The sequence below is a fragment of the Sipha flava genome, unplaced genomic scaffold (assembly GCF_003268045.1).
Source record: "Sipha flava isolate LNK unplaced genomic scaffold, YSA_version1 106_pilon_pilon, whole genome shotgun sequence".
Taxonomy (NCBI): domain Eukaryota; kingdom Metazoa; phylum Arthropoda; class Insecta; order Hemiptera; family Aphididae; genus Sipha; species Sipha flava.
Window position 1 is genome coordinate 500,975 of NW_020271721.1, and position 21,808 is coordinate 522,782.

A 21,808-nucleotide genomic window follows, 5' to 3' on the forward strand; every position below is an offset into this window, starting at 1 on the left:
TATCATTAACAGACAAAGAACAACATTGTTGTAGTCTTTAATAATAAGTAATTAAAAAAAATATACTAGTTAGGTTTCTATGTATTAAGTGTACAATAATAATATAAATTTATTCACCTAATAATCAAAAAATACTAAAATATATTTCCAACTATAGTACAAAAAATCCCACATAAAATATTTACATTAAACATATGTAGTTATAATAAATAAAATATTATTATTAATAAATATTGCCAATATAGCCTAGTATATTTACAGTGTGCATTTTCATCACATCTTATCTATTTACAATTGGACAATTATTATATTGTAATATGAAATTATGTAGCTTATTTAAATAAATAAAATTATCATAAAACAATTACAAGTTAAATTAATACATATTTGCACTTATTTATACATCAATATATACAAAAAATAAAAATAAAAATTGTAAGTTTTCTAAGAATGTGTACATCTTAAGACTTTAAAACCAAATCTTTCGCATCGATTCGATATCACAGCCTTTTAATTAAGTGAAAAAATGATTAAAAACCCAATGAAAATAATCCAATATGAAGGTAAAGAAATAAATAAAATATAATATGAAATACATCAATTCAATGATATTAATAAAAGTTTTGTCTGGAGCTAATAGTTCAATAAACTACACTGATATTTCTTATTTTTAAAAATTAAAATTTTACAAAATAATAAGTTATAAAAATAATAATAATCATAATAATTATAAAATTATAATATGAAATTATGATTAGAGCTAATAAACTAAGGTAAATCATTATTAACTTTGATCAGACTTGTCCATACAGAAACATATGTTATATATTAAATAAATAATTTAAAATGTTAGGTATAGAATGAACTACCAACAAATATTGTAATAAGACAATTGTTATCCTTTCAACATAGTTCAATAAATAATTAAAGTATTATAAATTTGATTTTAAAATGTTGAAATATGAAGATGTCTAAAGCTACTATTGTTTAACAATATTCCCAGGTTTAAATTTAACCTTTAATGGAAAGACATCATTTTTACAATTACAACATTAATAATATTAATTGTTATTTAATGTTTCTATCTAAAGCAAACACTCTTAAATTGAAACTGAAAATACAAACAAATCAATAAAGCCTAACGACTCGATAAATTAGGCAAGTGATTTAAACAATAGCTTAAAAAAAGTAAGGATTCTCAAATTAAATTTTATCTTAAATATTAAAATAATAGTGCATTAAATTGAGTTAATTTAAGTCCCGAGTTCTAACAAAATATTATTATATTATATTCATCAAATAACAATGTTGGGACATCAATCACATACATTTTTTATAAAGGTTTACCAGTATAAGGTGCTGGATATAATGGATATCCAAGACCAACATGTGTATGGTGATGAGTATGTACATGCCTTTGAGGAGGTGGTGAACGGCAGTCTTTTGGGTCACCAGTTGATCCAGGTTTTCCAGAAGATTGGGTAGAAGGAGGACCAGAAGAAGTAGTACGTTCAGTGGCAGATGGTACAATGCCAGTTGATGTTAAGGATGGAGATTGTCTAGTTCCTGGTGATGGAGCAGGAGTAAGACCAGGTTGTGCATTTGGTTTTGGCGTTGGAGACTTAATGGCACGTTCTTGTAATTCGTGTATTTTATGTGAAGAATAATATTGACTAGCATGATGTTGAAGGAGATCGAGAGCTGCTTTAGGCCCAGATGGTGGTTGGGAAGGGGTTGATGACTGTGTAGAAACAGCTGGTCGAGAGAGATCTTCAGGTGCATGATACCGTTGCATTTGAGCATGAAGCTGAGGATGTAAATAAGGAGGTGGTGGAGTGTTACCATAAGGTCCAGGTACCAACATTGGATTCATTGCGCTCCGATACATTGGATCGTATGCCAATGCACCAGCAAAATGAGGAGATTGCATAAAACCTGGATGTATATAAGCATATGAAGATGTAGGAGGTGGTGGTGGACCTTGTGTTTCCATTGTGGGTTTTACTCCTTCTGATAAATGAGAAGTATTTTTACACATTTTGTCTTCTTTCTTATCTTCGTGTTTTTCTTTATGCTTATGAATCAAATTTGTTGCCATAGAATGTTTCGTTGGGGTACTCTGTGTATTTGATTTAATATGTGAATGATCACCCGAACCATGGTCCTTACGTCTCTGATCTGGATATATATAATAACGTCTGACATCATCTGCCTGCTGTTGCTGTTGCTGTTGTTGCTGCTGTTGTTGTTGTTGCTGCTGCTGCTGCTGCTGCTGCTGTTGTTGTTGTTGTTGTTGTTGTCGTGAAAACATATAAGCTGAATTCATTTGCGACTTCATTTCAATACTTTCTTTCATAATTTGATGATTTTCATTTTGATGGGAAGATTTTTCTTTTGGTATTACTTGATCTGATTTTATTTTGTTAGGTTGAGGAACACTAAGAGAAGTGGTAATTGAAGATTGATGATTTTTGTCATCAGTTTTTATTTCTTTATCTTGAACCATTGACATGGGATATCCTGGTCCCATATTATAAGGATAATTCTGAACAAATGAATCATAAGTAAAATATTGTTGTAGAAGTTTTTGTTGCTGATAATCAGCTGCTTGAGTCGATTGCACATCTTTTTTATTATCTTTATCCACAGTTGAAGATGACAATTTTAATTCTTGTGGATGTTGGCTAATTTTTTCACTTTCTTTAATTTGTTTAGGAGTTTCACTTGATTGAACTGAAGATATTAAATAAGGTGGTTGACCATAGTAAGAAGGGTACATATTATAAGGTTGAATTGGATGAGGAGAATGAGCTGTACTTGGTTCAGACTTTTTATCAGTAGTTGATAGTTTTTGTTTATTCACATTATCATTCATTTCAACTTCAAGAATTGGTGCAGTATCATCAGAGATATCAGAATACGCTGGACTTTGAACATCTTCACGGCCACAATTAGAACTATCAAAAGATGGTTGATCGATAGAAAATGGTCTTGGACTACTAGCTGGAGACTTACGATTTTTCTTTTTGTGTGATGATGATGCTACTTTATTTTTGTTGTCTTTATTGCTTTTCATATTATCTTCAGCTGGCATTAAAGCAGAAGCTGGTTTCACTTTAAACTGAGGTACTTTTTGAACTTGTGGCTGATTCAATGCTAAAGGTTGAATTTGTGGAGGTGTAGGTAACTGTTGAGATGCTGGACTTTGCACATGTAAAATTGGTGGTTGAGGTTGCGGTGACTGAGAAGTAGGAGCAATAGCTTGTAATGGAGTAGCTGGCTGCAGCAATGGTGGTGGAGTAGGAGATGGTTGAACAATAGGTACTGATAGAACAGTTTTAGGAGCAGTTGATGATGGGGTAACACCATTAGTTTCTTCATTACCAGAAAGACCAAAACGAAGTACACTAGGTTTTGCAACTAAAAGAGGAGGTGATTGTAATGGAGCAGGTGGATCCGATTCAATTACTGGAGGAGTTGTTGAAAGTTGTGGTTGTTCAACAGGTTGATTATTCACAATTGATACTTCTTCTTTAATGTTTTCTTGGATACTTGAATTACTCACTGAAACAGGGCTAGTATCATCTTCATTTTCAGAAGTACTTGCTCCACCTGATTCTTTAGTATCAGCATCTTCATCATCCAAAGCAGCACCATGTGCATGAGACTGATGATATCTTAAACCATTTGCATTTTTATACTTTTTAGAACAATTTTGCTCAGGGCATTCTAACATAGTAGGTGACAAAGGTGGTGGACTCGCTGGTTCTGCTTTTATTTTTTTCCCAGAAGCTTCATCTTCTGATCCTGGTGGTTTCTTTCTTTTATTTGAGCTATTAGAATCTGAACGAGGCGGTACAAATGAAGATGGAGTAGGAGATGATGTTCCTCTTCGATTTGAATTATTACTGTTGTTACATTTATTTGTTCCATTACTTCTAAGCTTACTATGAACTGAAGACCTAGTTTCAGTAAAATTTACCAAATCATTACTAGGACTAGCAGTTAAACTAGCACGGCCCCTTTTCCCACGTCCTTTTTGAGGTAAACGACATTCTGGTTCTCCAGCTGATGCTTCGGAAAACCTATAATAAATAATAAATATAGTTTAAGTAATTTATAGTTAGTGAAAAGTATGATTGAATTATAATTGTTAAATATAAAAATTACCTAGGTGGAGCCCAATCATGTCTAGTACAATCTAATAATGTTCCTATGTAAGTTTTTCCTCTCCATGTTACATTAACAACAAGTACACCTATAAATAATTTAAAATCATCAAACTAGCAAATCATATTTGTAAATAACTTGGTATTCCCTAATAGAATCAATTTTAAATTATTTCTTGAAAATGTTCTACTATTTTAACTATTTCTACCTTCAATTTCATTCCATACAATTCCTTCTAAATTGACATGTGTTCCAGGTTCACATGGTCCAAAACAATCAGGTTCTGTAACAGTTCCAACACTTATGCTAGTACCAACACAAGCATCAGCCGTTTCCTGAAATTAAAATATTAGAAAATGTCAGAGGTCATTATATAATATCATCCAAATAAATATAAAAATATCTAATTAAAAATTAAAATGATTTTCTAGACTAAATCCAAATTATCATTTATTATTTATCAATAATATTGTATAACTACAGTATTGAAGATTACAAAAATTTATATTTATAAAATTATAAAGTATTTTTTTGCTACTATACATTATAATACACATTACATTAAATGCTATAAATTTTTTGAAAACAAAGGTTATATAAGTAGTTTTAGACATAGAAATTTAATATGTTCACTGTTCATTGTACAGTCACAAGTCTATAATTCAAATATGCTAAATAGATTAACATAGACAAGTTTTTAATTTGGAATATTGGAGATCATTTGTAATTTTATCCTTTAATTTTACTGAAAAGATATCTAACCTCTGTAATTAAAAATGCTCTAATATCAAAAAAGCAAAACAAATTGGATTACATTAATCAGTTAAAAGACAATATTTAACACTGTAAAATGAATCAACAAAAATGAAAAATTCAAAAACTAACACTTGGAAAATAATAATCGGAAAGAAACAAATAATATAGCTAGTATACCTTTTGTTCCATTAAGGAAGCAGAAGTTGAACTATTAGCAGTCTTTACTTTGTTTGTTGGGGGTGGTGAGGTAGATTGTAGTGGTTTTGATAAGGTAGACAAAGCCGTAGAGGACTTAGTAGTAGTTTGTGTATTTTCCAATAAAACTACAGGGGGCGTTAAATTTTGTTCTGGACCATTGACCACATTTGAAGAAGTTGAAGTTCCTGCTTCTCCAACTGGTGGTCCAGGAGGACCAGGTACATTAGGTGTCTGTGTATTGCTTGATAAAGCTGGGAAAGTGTTGGTTCTAGGAGTTGATTGACTAACAGGCCCCCGACCATTTAGCTCAGAAGACAAACTAGAATTAACTTTATGACACTTATCACCACTAGTAGATGAACTATGTTGTTTATCTTTAATTTTATCTCTTCGATGACTGCTAGATCCACGTTTAACAGAACTTACGGTTGCAGTAGTACTGGTTGATGAAGTAGTACAGTTGGTACTTGATGTACTGGAATGTTTACCTGAACACAAAAATAATTTAACTTTTAATTTTAATTTTATTTTTTGGAAACTAAAATAAAATGTACCAGTTTGTTTAGACTCGGCTGAGGATCCAGATGAGTCATTTGAAGAGGCACTACCACTTGATTGAGATTGGGTCGAAGCTAAAGACCCATTTTGTTCGCCAGGCTTGACGATTTCATGTTTAGCTTCAAAGCTCTTGGTTCCTGTTTTTGTTCGTTTGATTTTCATTTTTAATCCTTTATCAACAGTAGCTGAATGCTCAACAGTAGCTTTATTGCTGCCAGCTGTAGTGGCCGTAGGTGCAGTGGCAGCTGCTCCTGACATGGCTCCACTACCAGCCGTTAAACCGACTGTGGTTGCCGCACTGTTGGTAACACCAAGGGCTTCACTAGTTGCTGATGTTGATGTTGATCCTGTTTTTTCAATATCTGCGTCTAAGTCGATGATTAAATCGCCTATACCAATATCCCATTCATTGTCGTCGTACTCAAAATTTGCATTACTACTGGTATTGTTGTTGTTGCCATTACTACTTCCAACACTATCTGTGGACGCCGCCACCGCCCCACCCAGCTCCTCTCTCATTGGGGCCGCCATCCGTGCCCAGGACCGCGAGCCCCGACCACTAACACCATTTTATTCTTTCCTAAAATTAATAAATAACATAAATAATGCAATCGAGTTTATACACTAATTTATTACATTTAGGTAAATAATATATAAAAAATGAAGGTACTAAGTATATAACATCTTTACATGAACATAATAAATGATAATTTTACTCTCACAGTTGATAGGTTATTAATTAGGATATTCTCTATTTTAATTTAAAATTATAAATTTTTAAAACATTGGCTTTATTTTTATAAATATTGCATAGTTGTACATAAAAATAATTACATTTCAGTTATAATATATTAAATATATTTTTAGACCCTTGATAATAAATACATAATTTCATTGGATTTTTAATATCCTTTCTTAAAAATTATAATTAATAGGTATAAGTTATAATAAGTTATATTTGTTGTTATAAAAATGAACATTGAAGGGAAAAGAAGAAGAGGAAGACTAAAAAAGAGATAGTTGGATATAATTGAGAATGATATAAGGGCCATTGGTATGTGCGTATGGATGTAGAAAATTGAGATGAGTGCAGTTTTAGGACAAGGGTGGCCGACTCCAAATAGTTAAGAAAAGAACAAGAAGTAGAAATTACAAAAAGCATTAATTTTATTTTATTTTTTAATACTTAATGGCAGTTAGAATTGAAATAATGAATGTGAGATATAGAAGGTGTGTCAAAAGCGGATAAAGGTCCACCTAGATTCTAAGCATTCCGAGGTACATTTTATACAATGAGTGATAATAAAAAAAGATATAAAAAAAACTATTATTTTAACTTTCCATTAAATATTTTAATAATTTAATTAGTAGATATTTAGTAGAGTCACCTAATGAATAAAATTAATTAATCTTGTTTATGCGAAATAAAATTTATATTTTGTTATTATTTATATGCCATGATATATTTAATTTTAATTTGTAAATAAATTTTAAATAAAATTACATCATATTGTATTTAATTAAGTAACCAAATTAAAAACTCAATAAATTGCTAAATTAGATTATAAATTTTACCTCAAATTAATATGTTTAAGTTCTGTATATTATAAGTATTTAATTATCAAAATCCTTTAAAAAGATATTAATCCTTATAGTTGAAAATCCAATACATTAACATACTTAACATACAAATTAAAAATTAGAACTGGAAATAAATCAAACGTTTTATATTTAATTAAATATAAATATATTCATTAATTCAACAAAAAAAGATAAGGTTAAAATGACAATACACCCTAATAAAAGCTTACGTTTTCAAACTTTATTAAATCAGAAACTTTCTAGGTTATTTTTAAGAATTTATCTATAATATAGTTTATCTTAAACAATAATATATCTCTTCAATTGAATATCAAAGTTTATTTATTAGATAAACATATAATAATTAGATCTACTTAAATAGTTAATAATGTATGGACAATTAATTTAATAACTAAATAATTTAATTACTAATTATATTTAATTGATATTTAAAAATATATTTTGGAAGTTCAATATACTTTATGATTAATATTAATGAATTGTCTGATTAATGGTAACATTTAATTTATAAGTAGTCATTTGTACTAAACACTTAAAATTAATGAAACTACCTAAATATCCAATTATTGTATTTTGGTATTTAATGGCAATTGTGTAAATTTTTAAAATATTTGAATTTCAATTATTAGTTATTTATATGTAAAAAATACAGTAAGTATAATGAAATAAATAAAAAAATTATTTTTATATTTTAATTAATTAATTATCTTCAAATTTAAGCTTTATAAATTTGAATATTATGTATAATATTGTAAGACCAAGCTAAGTTATAGATTATATGTATATAATTTCTCAATATAGAAATTATAAATAGAAAATAAAGAGGAAAATAGAAGAATTATTTGTATTATACATAATTATATTTTCATATATGTACCTATATATAGTTAAATTCAATAGGTTATTCAATAAAAGTAGAGACCATTAAAAATTATAAATTATTTAGAGGTATGGGGTAATTTGTTATGGAAAAAATGTGTCTTGTATATCATTTTAATTTAATGTAGACAAAAAATGTCAAGCAAATAAATTACAAATATTAAAAAAGATTAATAATAAGTATATAAATTGTGATAATTGGGATTTTTTTTTTAAAAATAAAATTAATTTTTCTCAGACTTCTAATTATTATTAACTTATTTACAATTTAGAAATTGTAAATTTGATTAGTACTTTCAATTCAAAATCTACCATGTATACAATCTTGTTATGGTTTACCATTTTAATGAATTTCGACAAACCATATTATAGTATAAACTAATTGAAATGTGGTCAAACAATTTTAAAAAATTATCTCACGATTTGCCATTGCCCAAACATAGGCATCATTACCTAGTCAAAACCTAACCAGTAAAATCAATGTAAACACATAATGTATGGTCTACAATTCTAGGAACCAAGATAATGGAAGCACAAGAATCTATTTAAATTGAATTAAGGGAACGGGGATGACGCATTACCGGCATAGGGACCGACGAATCACTAACAAGGACAAACGATACGCTGAAGGGATCACCAGACGAACGCCCGCGGCCACGAACAAGAGGTCGTGGTCGTCAACTGCGGCCATCATTTACACACGTAAGCGAGGAAAAGGAATGAGCTAAACTGCACAATAGTAAAGCACACGAGAATGTGTCGCAAAAAAGGGCATATACCTATCACATCTCTGGCGCGCGCGTTGAAGACCGCACCGCGCGCGCACAGTGACGGATAACAAATGTACGGTGTACTCACTAAAAGTTATGTAATCCCAACGTAGAGGATTGCGTTTCCGGTGTGGTACATCAAGATTGTTTTGACGCCGAGTTGGGACTTGTGAGTTTTCCCGTTTAACTCGGCAAATCAAAACAATGTTAAAAACACAAACAAAATGGCTGATGCACTCAGTCAGACGACTGTAAAACCGCAGAGCAGTGGGACATTTTATGCGCGTCGCCCGGTGGTGTTGCACTTGTATCGGCCACAGCGGTGATGCGAACACTCGGATGGTACGGTTAACACAGCACTCAAGGCTCGAACCGGAACAATCGGACAGTAAAATCGGTAATTAAAACGTCGCAAACATACGCCCGGCCTCACGAAAATATACGATAGCTAGTAAACGGTAAACAACACCCTTCGGTGATATGTTTTTTTTTTTTTATTTCACATTTTCCAGTCCGTACACCTTGGACGTGCTTTGGACACGTTCTTTGTTTGTATTAACGCGTGGTTCGATATTACATCGGTAGAGTGCAGCAACACCATCGCCACCACTCAGAAAGTCAGTTTCCCGGCGGTGCCTCATCCATCGCCACCATCAAAACCAACAACCAATGATATCGCGTACGCACAATGAATAATAATAATAATAATAATAACAATAACAATATATTATGGTGTATTACGTATACATCCATAATATTATGGTATGCTGCAGGTGTGCTATCAACAATTTGTAATATTTTTAATTTTTCTTAATCTTTCTAATGATACACGTATTTTACTATGACCGGTTTCTATACAAAAAAAAAGGTTTTACAAAAAAATAAAATCACTGCGACATCATAAATCATAAAAAAATCAGTTAATTGTTGGTTTATAATTTAATATTTGTACTACGTATATGATGTAAGCTAATTGTTATGCATAAAGTTAATACATTGCCCCATATATTGTAAATTCATTCTTATACATTTTTTGTCAACTGAACTCTTGGAAAATTTAAAACATTTTTTACATTTTTTTTTTTTACTTTTATTATCATTCAATTACAATGTTTATTTTTTCATAAATGATTTCAGTAAACTATCCATTTTATTTGTTAGGATACTTTTATCTATCAAGTGTAACTATTTTATTAATAATCCATTAGGCGTATTTAGTCACCATTATTATTAGAATCTTAAGTTTTTCAAATAATGGCATACATATCTTAGTAATTTTATTGATTATTGCCACTGTATTATTAATTATTTATTTTTACATAGGTCTAAATTATGGAATATTTCTCAATTTTCACGGACGTTTCTTTAAGAGAGTTTTAGAAGTTCTTTGACATTTTTAGAACCTAATTAGTCATATTTACCGCTTTTTTTATTAATGATAACACATATTGATAAAATGTTTGAATGAAAATGAAAATTAGTTAATAATAATTTGTAACTTAAATTTTATTTGTATTTTATTTTTTATAATTACAATACTTTAAAAACTATTAAATATTTCATTTTATATTTTGTTATTAATAATGTACTGTGATAAAGTTATAGAATTATTAAAAGAGTTGGAACGTTCTCGTGAAGATACTATACCTCCGTACAATGTACTTTTTTCTACTATTAATAATTTTATTCAAACTTTATATACCTACTGTATCAATAATAAAAATAAATTAAATTTTTAACTTACAGAATGATGGAATTAATCAAGTTCTCTCTGAAATGAAAACTTTAGATACTGAAATTATAGATATTGTGTAAGTTGACTTTTTTATATCAACATAATAAGTATCAAATGATTAATTAATATCCATATTTTTTATACCTTTGGTTTTTTATTTAATTCAGACGTAAAAATGAAAAGGGCAATTGGCCTACAAATGCAATTCGTTTACGACGTGCAGCTATTGAAAGAAATAAAAGATGTTTAATGACTTACATGTAACACTGAATTATTTGTCAATTAATAAAGTAAAATTAACCAACAAACTAAAAATTAATAAATATTTTAGCTGGACTAGATTGCAACGGTTAAAAGAAATGAGATGGGAGATTGGTGCTATTTTACCTTCAGATGTAAGGCAGAATCTTTCACAGTCTGAAGTATGTGATGACAAAGAATTTAATAATTCTTCTTTAAATCATAAATTATTATTATTGTTTAGATCGAATGGTTTAATAATTATTGTAAATCTCTGGTGTCATACATGAAGACAATTGGATCAGATACTGGATTAAACTTAATTGAAGATACTAAACCACCAAAATCACTTTATACTGAAGTAAATTTTATTTTTATTATAACTCTCCATTCATAAAAATAATAATAATTGAAGTAAATTAATTACCATACTTATCTTTATTATGATGAAATGTCTATTATATGCTTAATAATATGCTTTACCGTTTTTAAAATTAAGTAGTTTAACAGTTATTGAACTTGAAATGTTTATCTTAATATTAATTTTTATAACAAAATAATAGCAGCTATTTTATCTTAACTTAATTTTTACATGCAAAATTCTTAATTTACGATTAATTATTATATTAAATAAAAATAATATTTATATAATTAAATGTCAACATTTTAGGTAAGAAGTTTAGTTGATGCTGGTAAGTTAGAGTTAGAAAGTGGAGAAGTCTTAATTTTAAGAAAAAATAGTCAATATATGTTATCAAGGTCACAAGCTGAGCCACTAATCCGTCAAGGTGTGTTGGAACAAGTTAAACATTAAGTTTATATTTAAAAAAATATAAGAATTATATACACATTTTATTTTGATTATAATGATATTTAATTTGTAATAAATAATTCAGTTTTTGTTTTTGAATTATTGAAATTTTTTCACATAGTAGTAATTAATAAAAGAATATATTTAAATTTTATCTAGTTTAATTATTTATTTTACTTATTTATGTAGCTATTTATTCATTTTACTTATTAGAGAGCTAGCCCAGAATGTTGATTTTCTAAAAATATACAGTAAAATATTAAGTTATGTTTAAATGAGTAGGTGAACAATCAAATTATTTATTTAATTAATAAATTTAATTGTAATTAGTGAAATATGCTTAATATAACTTGGAATAAATTGAAACTAGTATTAAATTAAATATTTTATATGTCACATGTAATTTTATTTTAGATATGTTTCATTTTTATGTAATTAACCATTTTGATCCATGGTATAATATATTTTTTTGGTAGTAATAGTTTCAAACTTTATCTTCAACAATTAACTATTATTTTATATTTAAATAAACGCAGATCATTTATTATTTTATTCAAACAATAAACTGTTGTGTAAATATAAATATGGTTTACGGACATGTATTTGGTAAAATACTTTTAGGAAGGGCAATGTCTATTTCATAGACATGTGCAGGGGGTATACAGGGTATGCAACTGCATACCCTAAACATAAAGCCTTCTTTTTAAAATTACAAAAAATAATTAAAAATTATTACATATGTGGTCTTATATATATTATGTGATTTTATTATATTTTTATATTCAGTCCCAGACAGTTTAAATTATTTTTGAAACACTAATCATATGCTAACCAGAATTTCAAACGTTTAAATTAACTTTCAGTTTAGGGAGGGAGGCAGTGGCAGCCTTTTGTATACTTTGAAAAAGAGGTCTGCTCACGCCTATGGAATATTTTTTAGCAATATTGAACAAAAGTTAATGTCACTAAATTGAGTTAAGTTTTGTGAAAATTATAATGCTATGTTTTTGTGGTAGGTTAAATTTTAATTTACATCAAAAGTACTAGTACTAGGTCGCAGTTTTATGAATTTATAAAGTGGCGAAAGCGCATATCTCAATTTTAATAATAATAATATCTATTGATATTCTTCAAGAATTGAAAATATAATATTTGATAAATGATAAGTAATCTGTGATAACAGCCCTTAAAATTTGTGATAATAGTACGTGTTAAGAGTGAAAATTATATATGTATAGTCAATTATGAAAGTAGATTTCTAATAAAAGATCATGTGATTTTAAAATCTTAATTAATTTTTGTAATTCATAAATTGTGTTTTACGTATGTAATTAATTAATTTAATATTTATAATTTAACACTGTTGTATAGTTTTTAAAAATGTAAAATGGTTTTGGAATCTTGTTCTGTGAAGAGATTATTATTGTTTATAATATTCATTGGAGGGTATGTATATTTTTATATTAATCATATTTTTATTAGTTAATAATATTTTATGTACAATATATTATATTCAGTGGCGTAGTCATGAGAATGTTAAAGGGTTATAACCCCTCAAAATGTGTCTCTTATTTTTTAAAACGTACAATAGCTTTAAGATATAGGTATAATGTTATATTATGTTATTAAATAATCTTAACAGTGTCAATAAACTAGATAATAACAAATTGTATACTTTAATTTATGTTTAATCGACTTATTAGAATAAAAAAATTGGTACTTATGTTGGAGAGAATTGAAAATTTAAAATCCCTCCCAAAATATTTTTCTGGCTACACCATTGATTATGTGCAATATCCAAATTATTTTAATTTAAGTATATTTTTTAATTTTAAGATAAACAATGAATTTATTTTTATTTTTATTAATAGTTAGATTAACAATCAACTATAATATTAATTAAACCATTTTTAGGATTACTCTACTGATTTTTTTAAGAATTACATCTTCAAGTGCATTATCTATTCTTAATGCTACTGTTGCAACAGAATTATCTGAAGGCATAAAAGATCATAAAAACTCTTCTAATAAATGTTGGTTACGAGAAGAAAATACTATTATCAAAGAGTGCCATTTATGTTCTAATAGACCAGAGTGCATAAATACAAGTTTTATTGAAACAGTTAAATGTAAAATTTCTGGACTAGTATATAGAAAGTATGTATTACACATGAAAATGACCAGTTAAAATAGGTTTGCCATATGTCTTGGTTTGGCCGGCATTATGAGTATGGCGTCCCAGTGTTCAGATGATTTTTTTTCGGGACAGCCACTTGTTCAGGAATAAAACTTCAATAATGTATTTATTTTATTGAACTCTAGGTTGAAAAATCATAATACTATTCTCATGACAAAACAAAAAATTAGTAAAGTTAGTTTAGTCAATATAATTGATTGATGAGAATTCATCATTTTTTATTATTTTCTCGACTATGTGACAATTATATTTGTCAGAGACTTTTTTCATATTTCCATTCTCTCAAGATATGAGTCTTAGAAATCGCTAAACAAATCAACCATAATTTAATATGTTGTCAGTTGTAGTGAACTAATCAATGTAGCTTAGAATAATCATACTGTAGTTAGTGTTTATTTCAGATATTCTATTGTGAGGAAAAGGGTGGGCATGTGGTACGCCATAGAAGTAAATAATTAATAAATAATTATGTTTTTATAATAATTTTACCTGTATAATCAAAAAATCATTAAAAAGTTTTATCAATAAGAAAAATTAAAAAAAAAATTTTATCCCATTTTTTACTAAATAAAATATGTTAACTCTTAATTAAAATTTTTTTTCCACTCAAACTTCATTAAATTTAATAAAAATTATGTTTTATACAAGGCTAATCTCTGTGGTATATTACATCTAATATTTCAAGTGATAATTTATAATGTTTGTGTAATAATGTATTTTAATTAATAGTTGTCACAAACCAATAGTTCCAATTTCAGAAAAAAACTTTTGGATATTTCAAGGTTTACAATTTTTACTTGCTGTAATCGGTTTGTGTGTTATACAGTATAAAAAAAAACAGTTCCATAACAAACTAATGAAAAGAATTCAAAAACAGTTAGACTCTGTTGTATAGCAATGTATGTATATTTCATAATTTTTATAATGTATAAATTAATAATTTTAACAATTCATTTGTGCTATTTTTTCAGATAAATATGTCTTCTTTATTTGTAAATATAATTAATTTGGATGAAACCAATAAGTATGTTATATGCTCTCTACGAACAACAATTGTTTTATTTGTTTGTCAATATGTAAAAGCTCCAGTTATTCTTGTGGTATCTAAAAAAATAGAAGATAAACATCATACATTCAAATTCTCTGTAAAAGATCTAAGTTATAAAATTATAACTGAAAATGAATTACCCAAACCAGCAGCAGATTGTTTATTGCCAGCATTTCAAAGTGATAACGGATATTATTGTACTGCAGGATTTTGTTCATCATTACGAATGGTATGAATTCCTTTTAATGAAAGTCATATAATTTACCTACTCTACAATTTTTTTGAAAATGTTTAAACTTTTTCAGCTCATAAAAAGCATTGATAAACATTGGATTTGGCTACTTGGTTTTAGACTAAGTTGCTTATCTGCTTGTGCAGAAGTTTCATCATGGACTAAATATTGTGAAGTTGAATTACAAGCATCAATAAAATCACTTTTTGATTATCAACTCACTGATAAAAATGTTCCATTTGAAATTCCTATACAGTTAGCACGATTTGAATGTCATCTATCTCAACCTCTACAAATACATAATATTAATAAACGTCTAAATGAAAAATCCCTCCATCCTACTCAAAGATTTGCAGATGAGAATAACCCAACATTATCAGACTTGCTAATATTACCAAATATCTTTATTACTTATGAATTACTAGGAGAAAATGTAATGAATACATTTTTACCATTAACTTTAAAATGGTATAAATCTGTTCTTGAACGTTTAAATATTGGAAGTTGTTTGAAGAGTATAATTTTCAAAAAAATTAAATTATCGAATAATGTTTTCTTGCCAGAAGTTCCACTGCATTCTCTATACAAGTGTGATTTACGCCGATATAATCCACGAGCAAAGACATATGTCAAACAAAATGTACAAGATATTATTCAAATATTTGATTCCATAAATATAAACATAGATTTGTGCTCAAACAACATACATCCTATCAACTGGGATGATTTACCTTATGAAGTTCGCCCATGTGGGGGTGACATACCTAATAAAAGATTAATTAGAAAAACACAACAATTGGAAAATCTTATTCATTCTACATTAAAGGTTTAAAAAAAATAATTTCTGCCTAGAAACAGTTGTAAAAACCAATAAATTCTTAAATTTTTTATTTAGGTTGCAAAAGATGGTGACATAGTTGTAGATTTCTGTTGTGGAAGTGGCCATTTAGGAATTGTAATTGCTTATCTTGTTCCTACCTTAACAGTAATAATGGTTGACAACAAAGAAGAATCTTTACGAAGAGCTAAAGACCGTGTTGAAAAATTAAACTTAAAAAATGTTATGATTGTTCATTCAAATTTAGACTATTTCAATGCTAACTTCCAGGTATATAAATATTTTTATGGTTAAAAATAAAAAAGGTTGAATAAAAATGACCAATATTTATTAGGTAGGATTATGTTTGCACGGATGTGGAATAGCTACAGATTTAGTTTTAGAAAAATGTCTATTACAAAATGCAGCTTTTATAGTGTGTCCTTGTTGTTATGGAGGAGTCCAAGTAACTTAACTACTCTTAAAATATGCATTATAAATTATTTTTTAATTATTTTTTTCTATTATAGGATAATCATATTTTGGAGTATCCTCGAAGTCGAGCATTGAAACAAGCTAATTTTTCATTTGAAGATTATTTAGTTCTGTGTCATTGTGCAGATCAAACCCATTTTGATCCAAACTGTACTAAAACACAACAGGGTTATACATGCATGGCAGCTGTTGATAAAGATCGTGCAACCAGAGCAATAGAAGTTGGTTATAGTGTAACACTATCAAAATTAGAACCACCTACATGTACACCAAAAAATAACATGCTCATTGGAATCCCTTCATAGAAATAAAAGCAACATAATATTAAACATTTTTTAAAATCGTGTTTAACATAACAAACAAATTAATACAATTGTATTATTTAACCTGATCTGGGACATAAAATGTATATTTAAAATAAATTATAAAACGTTTAAAATCAATTTTTTTAATACTTTCAAATATACAGTAGAATATTTATGGTAACCAATAAAATATAAGTAACGTTGCATCACTTTAGGTAAATAAAATATAATAAATAATTCAACAAATAGTTAAAAACAACAAAATTGAGATTTGGTTCACTTGATTCAATAAACAGAGATCAAATTTTAAATAATTGCATATGGAAGTAAAAATATACAATATTATAGTAGATTAAAATTACACAATATTGTCATGTTCATAATTATTTGAATATTTTCTTAGTAAATAATTATCATAATTTATGATCGGGTAATATTGTGGAAGGCAATACATGTTTACATTTCGGTATATAGTTTTTAATTATTAATTTTTTTGGTAAGTATTCTTCAGTATGATGAAGTCTATGCATAACATGAGAGTCAAAACATTGCATATGTTTGTCCAAGTTATATTGTACCTCTTCACTATGTTTTTTAGAACTATTAAACATTCCGTCGCCTATAAAAATCAATACATCCAAATTTTTAAATAAATTTAGTATAAAAAAAAAAATTACTTTTCGTTTAATATTCTTATACACTATAATTTATACTAAGTACACTATACACACTATATATATTTATCTATAATGTGTATTATTATAATATATTAATAACTTATAATTTAACTATCATAAAATATTCCTAATTCTTCCTATTAAAGTACTAAGTCATAAATTAAATATTATATTTATGATATAATTCAGTAGTATAAAGCCATTTTCATCATAACTTGGAAACACATTTCTATTTTTATAAACAATTTTAGCTACATTACTTGGTTTTGCAACAAATGAGAATTTATTTTAAATATACCAACAAACTAAGTAATGAAGTTCATCAAAATATTTGGACAGTGTTGGTGGATATATAAAAAAAAAAACAAATACATATACATGGTAAAACCCATTGATCAATACTAAATAAATTGTCAGACAATCTTTAAGTCCTATAAGTGACAAGTGTTTTTATTTTTAAAATTATTGATCAATTATACTATTGATTTTATAATATATTATAGTATTTTCTAAAATTAATGAATAGGGCTGAAATTTTAATGCTTTATAAATTTAATAGTAGTATATTAATATAATACAACGAAATTCAATATAAAGAATTCAACCTGCTCGAAATGTAATTAAATGTTAATTGAAAAAAATTTATGTTTACCTGGAAGTAATGTTAGATAACCATCTTTAGTGGCAATAACCATTGGTAATACTTGTTCACAGCCTTCAATACTTCTAGCACGTGCAAAATAAATTAATTTGTTAATTGATGTAAACTGTTTTAGCCTTAATAGTTCATAATATTGAGGAGTAACAAGTTTTTCATCACCAACAACAAATCTTGATAGTATTTCATCTGGTGTACTCCACTAGTTATAAAACAAGTAATTGTACAACTAAAACTTGATGATTTCTATAAAATCAACAGAACTTACTGCCATTTGCGATGTTTCAATACCATCAGGACTTGCATTTACTGGAGATTCAATATAAGCAAGAAAAAATTTGGTATCAAACTTTGTTTTCAATAGTGGAGGAGTCAACCAATTACTCCACAGATGCAAAGCACCAACATCTGGATAACAATGGTTTTGATTACATAATTCAATAAAATTTGATGCTTTTTTCTGAACTAATTTTCTCCATCTGTCAATACTATCTATTTCTAAATGATTTGCAGAAGCACAAGTTTCAGCCATGTTGCAGTTAATCCTTTTGCATAATAATATACCACTCTCTTCAAATGTTTCTCTAATAGCAGTCACTCTTAATGATAGATCTTTGGGGATGGAACCCGGTTCATTATCAGGTACAAATTTAGTAGCTGGACTGCCTAAAATAAAAAAATACAATATTAAGAATATACTTAATGGAATAAATAATTAATATATTCTGTCCTACCATTAAAACCAATAATATTTAAATTTAAATTAGAATTCATAACATCTGGAATAATATCTTTCCATTCTGGTGAAGAATCTGATTTTTCTGTAGTCCCTCCAGGGAAGACTGTATAGTTTGGCAAAAATGAATTTTTTTCACTTCTTTTTATGCAAAGTATTCGGAAATGATCCCAATAGACAGTTTTTACATTTTTAACATTGGAAGATTTTGTAAGAAGAATGACACTAGAAGCTTCTCGCCAAAAACTCATATTTAATAAAATTAGTTCTACACAATACAAGATGAAAAATTACAATCACAAAATTATTAATTGATAAAGACAACACATTACTAAAACTATATTAAACTGAATAACTAGAATTAGATTATCGTAACTTGAACATCGTCCACTTCAATGTTGAAATACAATTATATATGTAGAACAATTAGTGTAAAATATGTCCATAGATTACTTAAAATTAAATTAATTTGTATTCTTTTTATGGTCTTATCATATTTGAATATTGGAATGATAACATAGGAAAATTATTTGGTGGGGAAGTATGCCACCGATAAGTATTTATTTTTTTATTCATCAACCAATGAAAATCAGCCAAATAATTGATATCAAAATAATGATAGTGAAAGGAATATAGAACTTGGGTACACAAAAAGCCTATACTCCTATGTCTAGTTAAGTATCAATATATTAAAAATTGCGTTGTTGTATTTCAATATTTTTAACTATAAAATTGTCATCAAAAATCTATTGCAATAAGTGTACACACAGTGTGTCATTGAAGTGTTTTAAATTATTTATTAATTTCAAGTTGTCAAAGTATGGATATTGGTCTTACTGATCCGTGGATCACGCTTACCATTAAAGCTCCAAACCAGCAGATCAATGATCAAACCATAAAATGTAAACTAGATTGGTCAGTGGCAAAACTCAAAGGTTACATACATGAAACTTATCCAAATAAACCAGTAAGAACTTCTATTTTTATTCTTTACTAGCTCAAATGAAATGTAGCAAAGCTATTAAGATCAAAATTGTTTTGCAGAAAACTGAAGATCAGAGAATAATATATTCTGGTCAACTTTTAACTGATAGTGTTATTTTAAAAGATATTTTAAGGCCATATGATGAAGATGGGCAGCTCAATCGTACTGTTCATTTAGTATGTGCTTCTTCATCCTGTTGTATTCCACCTAAAGGTAAACTATTTCATATATTGTATATTATGTAACACAAATTTATTTTATAGTGAATTTTATATTAGAACTTAAAAACTACCAAACATGGTTGTTGCATTTATTTTAGTAATGAAGCTGACCAATTGTTCAGTATGTAATTTTTATTAAAATTTTAGTTAGGTATGTAAAACAAAAAAAATTAAACCCAAGTATGTTATACAAACAATTTTCAAAGGATGATTTGTCATTAAATAAATATTACTCCAAAAATTACAAATTGTATGTTATCTGAATAAAATATTTTTATTATACATTCAATTATTAGTTTTTAATAATTTATTTATTATTTGTTAATAATGATAGGTAATTAATTTTTCAAGGGTTGAAGTATGAATTATCATTTTAATTTCCAGAAAAACTCAAAAATGAGCAAAATGTTAATGAAGTACTTAATAAATGCCCTAAATTTAATGAAGTTAACTATGGTGCTAGTACTTCTGGAATTAATAGTTCTGCTGATCCCAATCAAGAAGCTAGTACATCAAATAAACAGAAAGATACCAAAAATACACAAAACCAACCTCAATCCACTGCCAATAATAATGTTAACCATATTCCATTGTTACCTGAACAAATAGCTTATGAACAAATATTGTGGTTGAATAAAATGTATGCTATCCAAATGGCACAATATTGGCAATCGTAAGTTATTTCTTTTTGGCAGAAATTATGTTTATAATTCATTTAATATTGGATTTTACAGTGTAGCTTCAAGTTTAGAAACTCCTAAAGAACCAAATACTGATGATATTAATGACGAATCACCTGAAGATTTACCACCAAATAATAATAGTAATGATTCTTTTAAAATAATTCTAAACATATTTTTATAAAATGTATATACCTTACTTTGTTAAACTGTAGATGATAATATTCCACCAGCCAACCAAAACGGTATACCTGAAAATAATGAAAACAGAAATGTGCGAGATGCTAATGGACATAATCCAGATTGGTTAGACTGGTTATATGTCTCTAGTAGAGTATTTATATTTATTAGTGTACTCTATTTTTACTCATCTCCTGGTCGATTTATTGTTGTTGCTGGTTTTGCACTTCTTTTATATTTGTAAGTTTTCAACTGTGTAATTAAACATTTTAACTTATCAAATTTTTTACAAAAATCTCAGTACTTTTTTCTTTCTATTTGTGTGATTTGAGATGTTTTTAATTTTTAAAAATTTATCTTGTTGAAATTATTGATATTATTAAATTTTCAGATATCAAAGTGGAATTTTGAGACACATTAATGAACATAACAGAAGAAGGTTTCAACCTCAACCACAAGAACAGCAAATAGATGATAATAGAAATTTATCACAAGAGCAGAATGGAAATATTGATGATGCAGCTGTAAGGCAAAATGAACATCTAATTACCACTATTTGGACTGTGATAAGTACTTTTTTTACTTCCCTTATACCCCAACAACCAGATATAATATAATACATAAGAAAAACCTTGTATATAATAAAATATATTTAATAATATTATGTATTTATTTAGTATTTAATATTTACTGTTATATTAATTATTATAAAGTCTTATTTTTAAGTTTATGGAATTTGAATATTTAGTTTCATAATTACTAATTAAGATTAAGTTAAATACTGTATTTGGGATATTTAAATAATAATTATATTTAAATTGTATTCATAGAAGTAGTGATAAAATATAAATTAAATAA

At 27.4% G+C, this 21,808-nt stretch overlaps 6 protein-coding genes across 8 annotated transcripts; 4 read left to right on the top strand and 2 right to left on the bottom strand.

Annotated features, from left to right (window-relative positions):
* Positions 1-1,118: 1,118 nt before the first annotated feature.
* On the bottom strand, positions 1,119-9,405 carry LOC112684700 (zinc finger protein 608). Its single transcript, XM_025556347.1, has 6 exons — positions 9,022-9,405; positions 5,679-6,262; positions 5,104-5,612; positions 4,379-4,505; positions 4,171-4,258; positions 1,119-4,085 (listed from the first exon to the last, which is right to left on the bottom strand). The coding sequence occupies exons 2-6, from the start codon at positions 6,211-6,213 to the stop codon at positions 1,334-1,336; spliced, it is 4,011 nt and encodes a 1,336-aa protein (XP_025412132.1). The 5' UTR covers positions 6,214-6,262; positions 9,022-9,405; the 3' UTR covers positions 1,119-1,333.
* A 107-nt stretch (positions 9,406-9,512) lies between these two features.
* Positions 9,513-11,784, top strand: LOC112684711 (DNA replication complex GINS protein PSF1-like). Of its 2 annotated transcripts, none has more exons than XM_025556367.1 (6): positions 9,513-9,612; positions 10,680-10,744; positions 10,836-10,928; positions 11,000-11,090; positions 11,153-11,269; positions 11,579-11,784. In XM_025556367.1, the coding sequence occupies exons 2-6, from the start codon at positions 10,710-10,712 to the stop codon at positions 11,720-11,722; spliced, it is 480 nt and encodes a 159-aa protein (XP_025412152.1). In that variant the 5' UTR covers positions 9,513-9,612; positions 10,680-10,709; the 3' UTR covers positions 11,723-11,784. The 2 variants fall into 2 exon arrangements, with proteins under 2 accessions (XP_025412152.1, XP_025412143.1); XM_025556358.1 differs by lacking the exon at positions 9,513-9,612 and adding an exon at positions 10,474-10,591.
* Positions 11,785-12,957: 1,173 nt separating this feature from the next.
* Positions 12,958-14,433, top strand: LOC112684852. The gene is made up of 2 exons (XM_025556563.1): positions 12,958-13,165; positions 13,634-14,433. The coding sequence occupies exons 1-2, from the start codon at positions 13,107-13,109 to the stop codon at positions 13,905-13,907; spliced, it is 333 nt and encodes a 110-aa protein (XP_025412348.1). The 5' UTR covers positions 12,958-13,106; the 3' UTR covers positions 13,908-14,433.
* A 289-nt stretch (positions 14,434-14,722) lies between these two features.
* On the top strand, positions 14,723-16,839 carry LOC112684821 (glutathione S-transferase C-terminal domain-containing protein). Its single transcript, XM_025556519.1, has 6 exons — positions 14,723-14,815; positions 14,888-15,193; positions 15,270-16,022; positions 16,092-16,304; positions 16,369-16,479; positions 16,544-16,839. Exons 2-6 carry the CDS (start codon positions 14,894-14,896, stop codon positions 16,811-16,813), a joined length of 1,647 nt encoding a protein of 548 aa, XP_025412304.1. The 5' UTR covers positions 14,723-14,815; positions 14,888-14,893; the 3' UTR covers positions 16,814-16,839.
* Positions 14,935-19,704, bottom strand: LOC112684837 (nucleoside diphosphate-linked moiety X motif 19-like). 2 transcript variants are annotated; one of them, XM_025556551.1, is made up of 4 exons: positions 18,883-19,704; positions 18,417-18,814; positions 18,143-18,350; positions 14,935-15,020 (listed from the first exon to the last, which is right to left on the bottom strand). In XM_025556551.1, the coding sequence occupies exons 1-4, from the start codon at positions 19,133-19,135 to the stop codon at positions 14,986-14,988; spliced, it is 894 nt and encodes a 297-aa protein (XP_025412336.1). In that variant the 5' UTR covers positions 19,136-19,704; the 3' UTR covers positions 14,935-14,985. The 2 variants fall into 2 exon arrangements, with proteins under 2 accessions (XP_025412336.1, XP_025412329.1); XM_025556544.1 differs by lacking the exon at positions 14,935-15,020 and adding an exon at positions 16,941-17,432.
* On the top strand, positions 19,705-21,602 carry LOC112684830 (homocysteine-responsive endoplasmic reticulum-resident ubiquitin-like domain member 2 protein). Its single transcript, XM_025556531.1, has 6 exons — positions 19,705-19,851; positions 19,929-20,082; positions 20,475-20,763; positions 20,825-20,913; positions 20,986-21,190; positions 21,342-21,602. The coding sequence occupies exons 1-6, from the start codon at positions 19,705-19,707 to the stop codon at positions 21,565-21,567; spliced, it is 1,110 nt and encodes a 369-aa protein (XP_025412316.1). The 3' UTR covers positions 21,568-21,602.
* Positions 21,603-21,808: the final 206 nt, after the last annotated feature.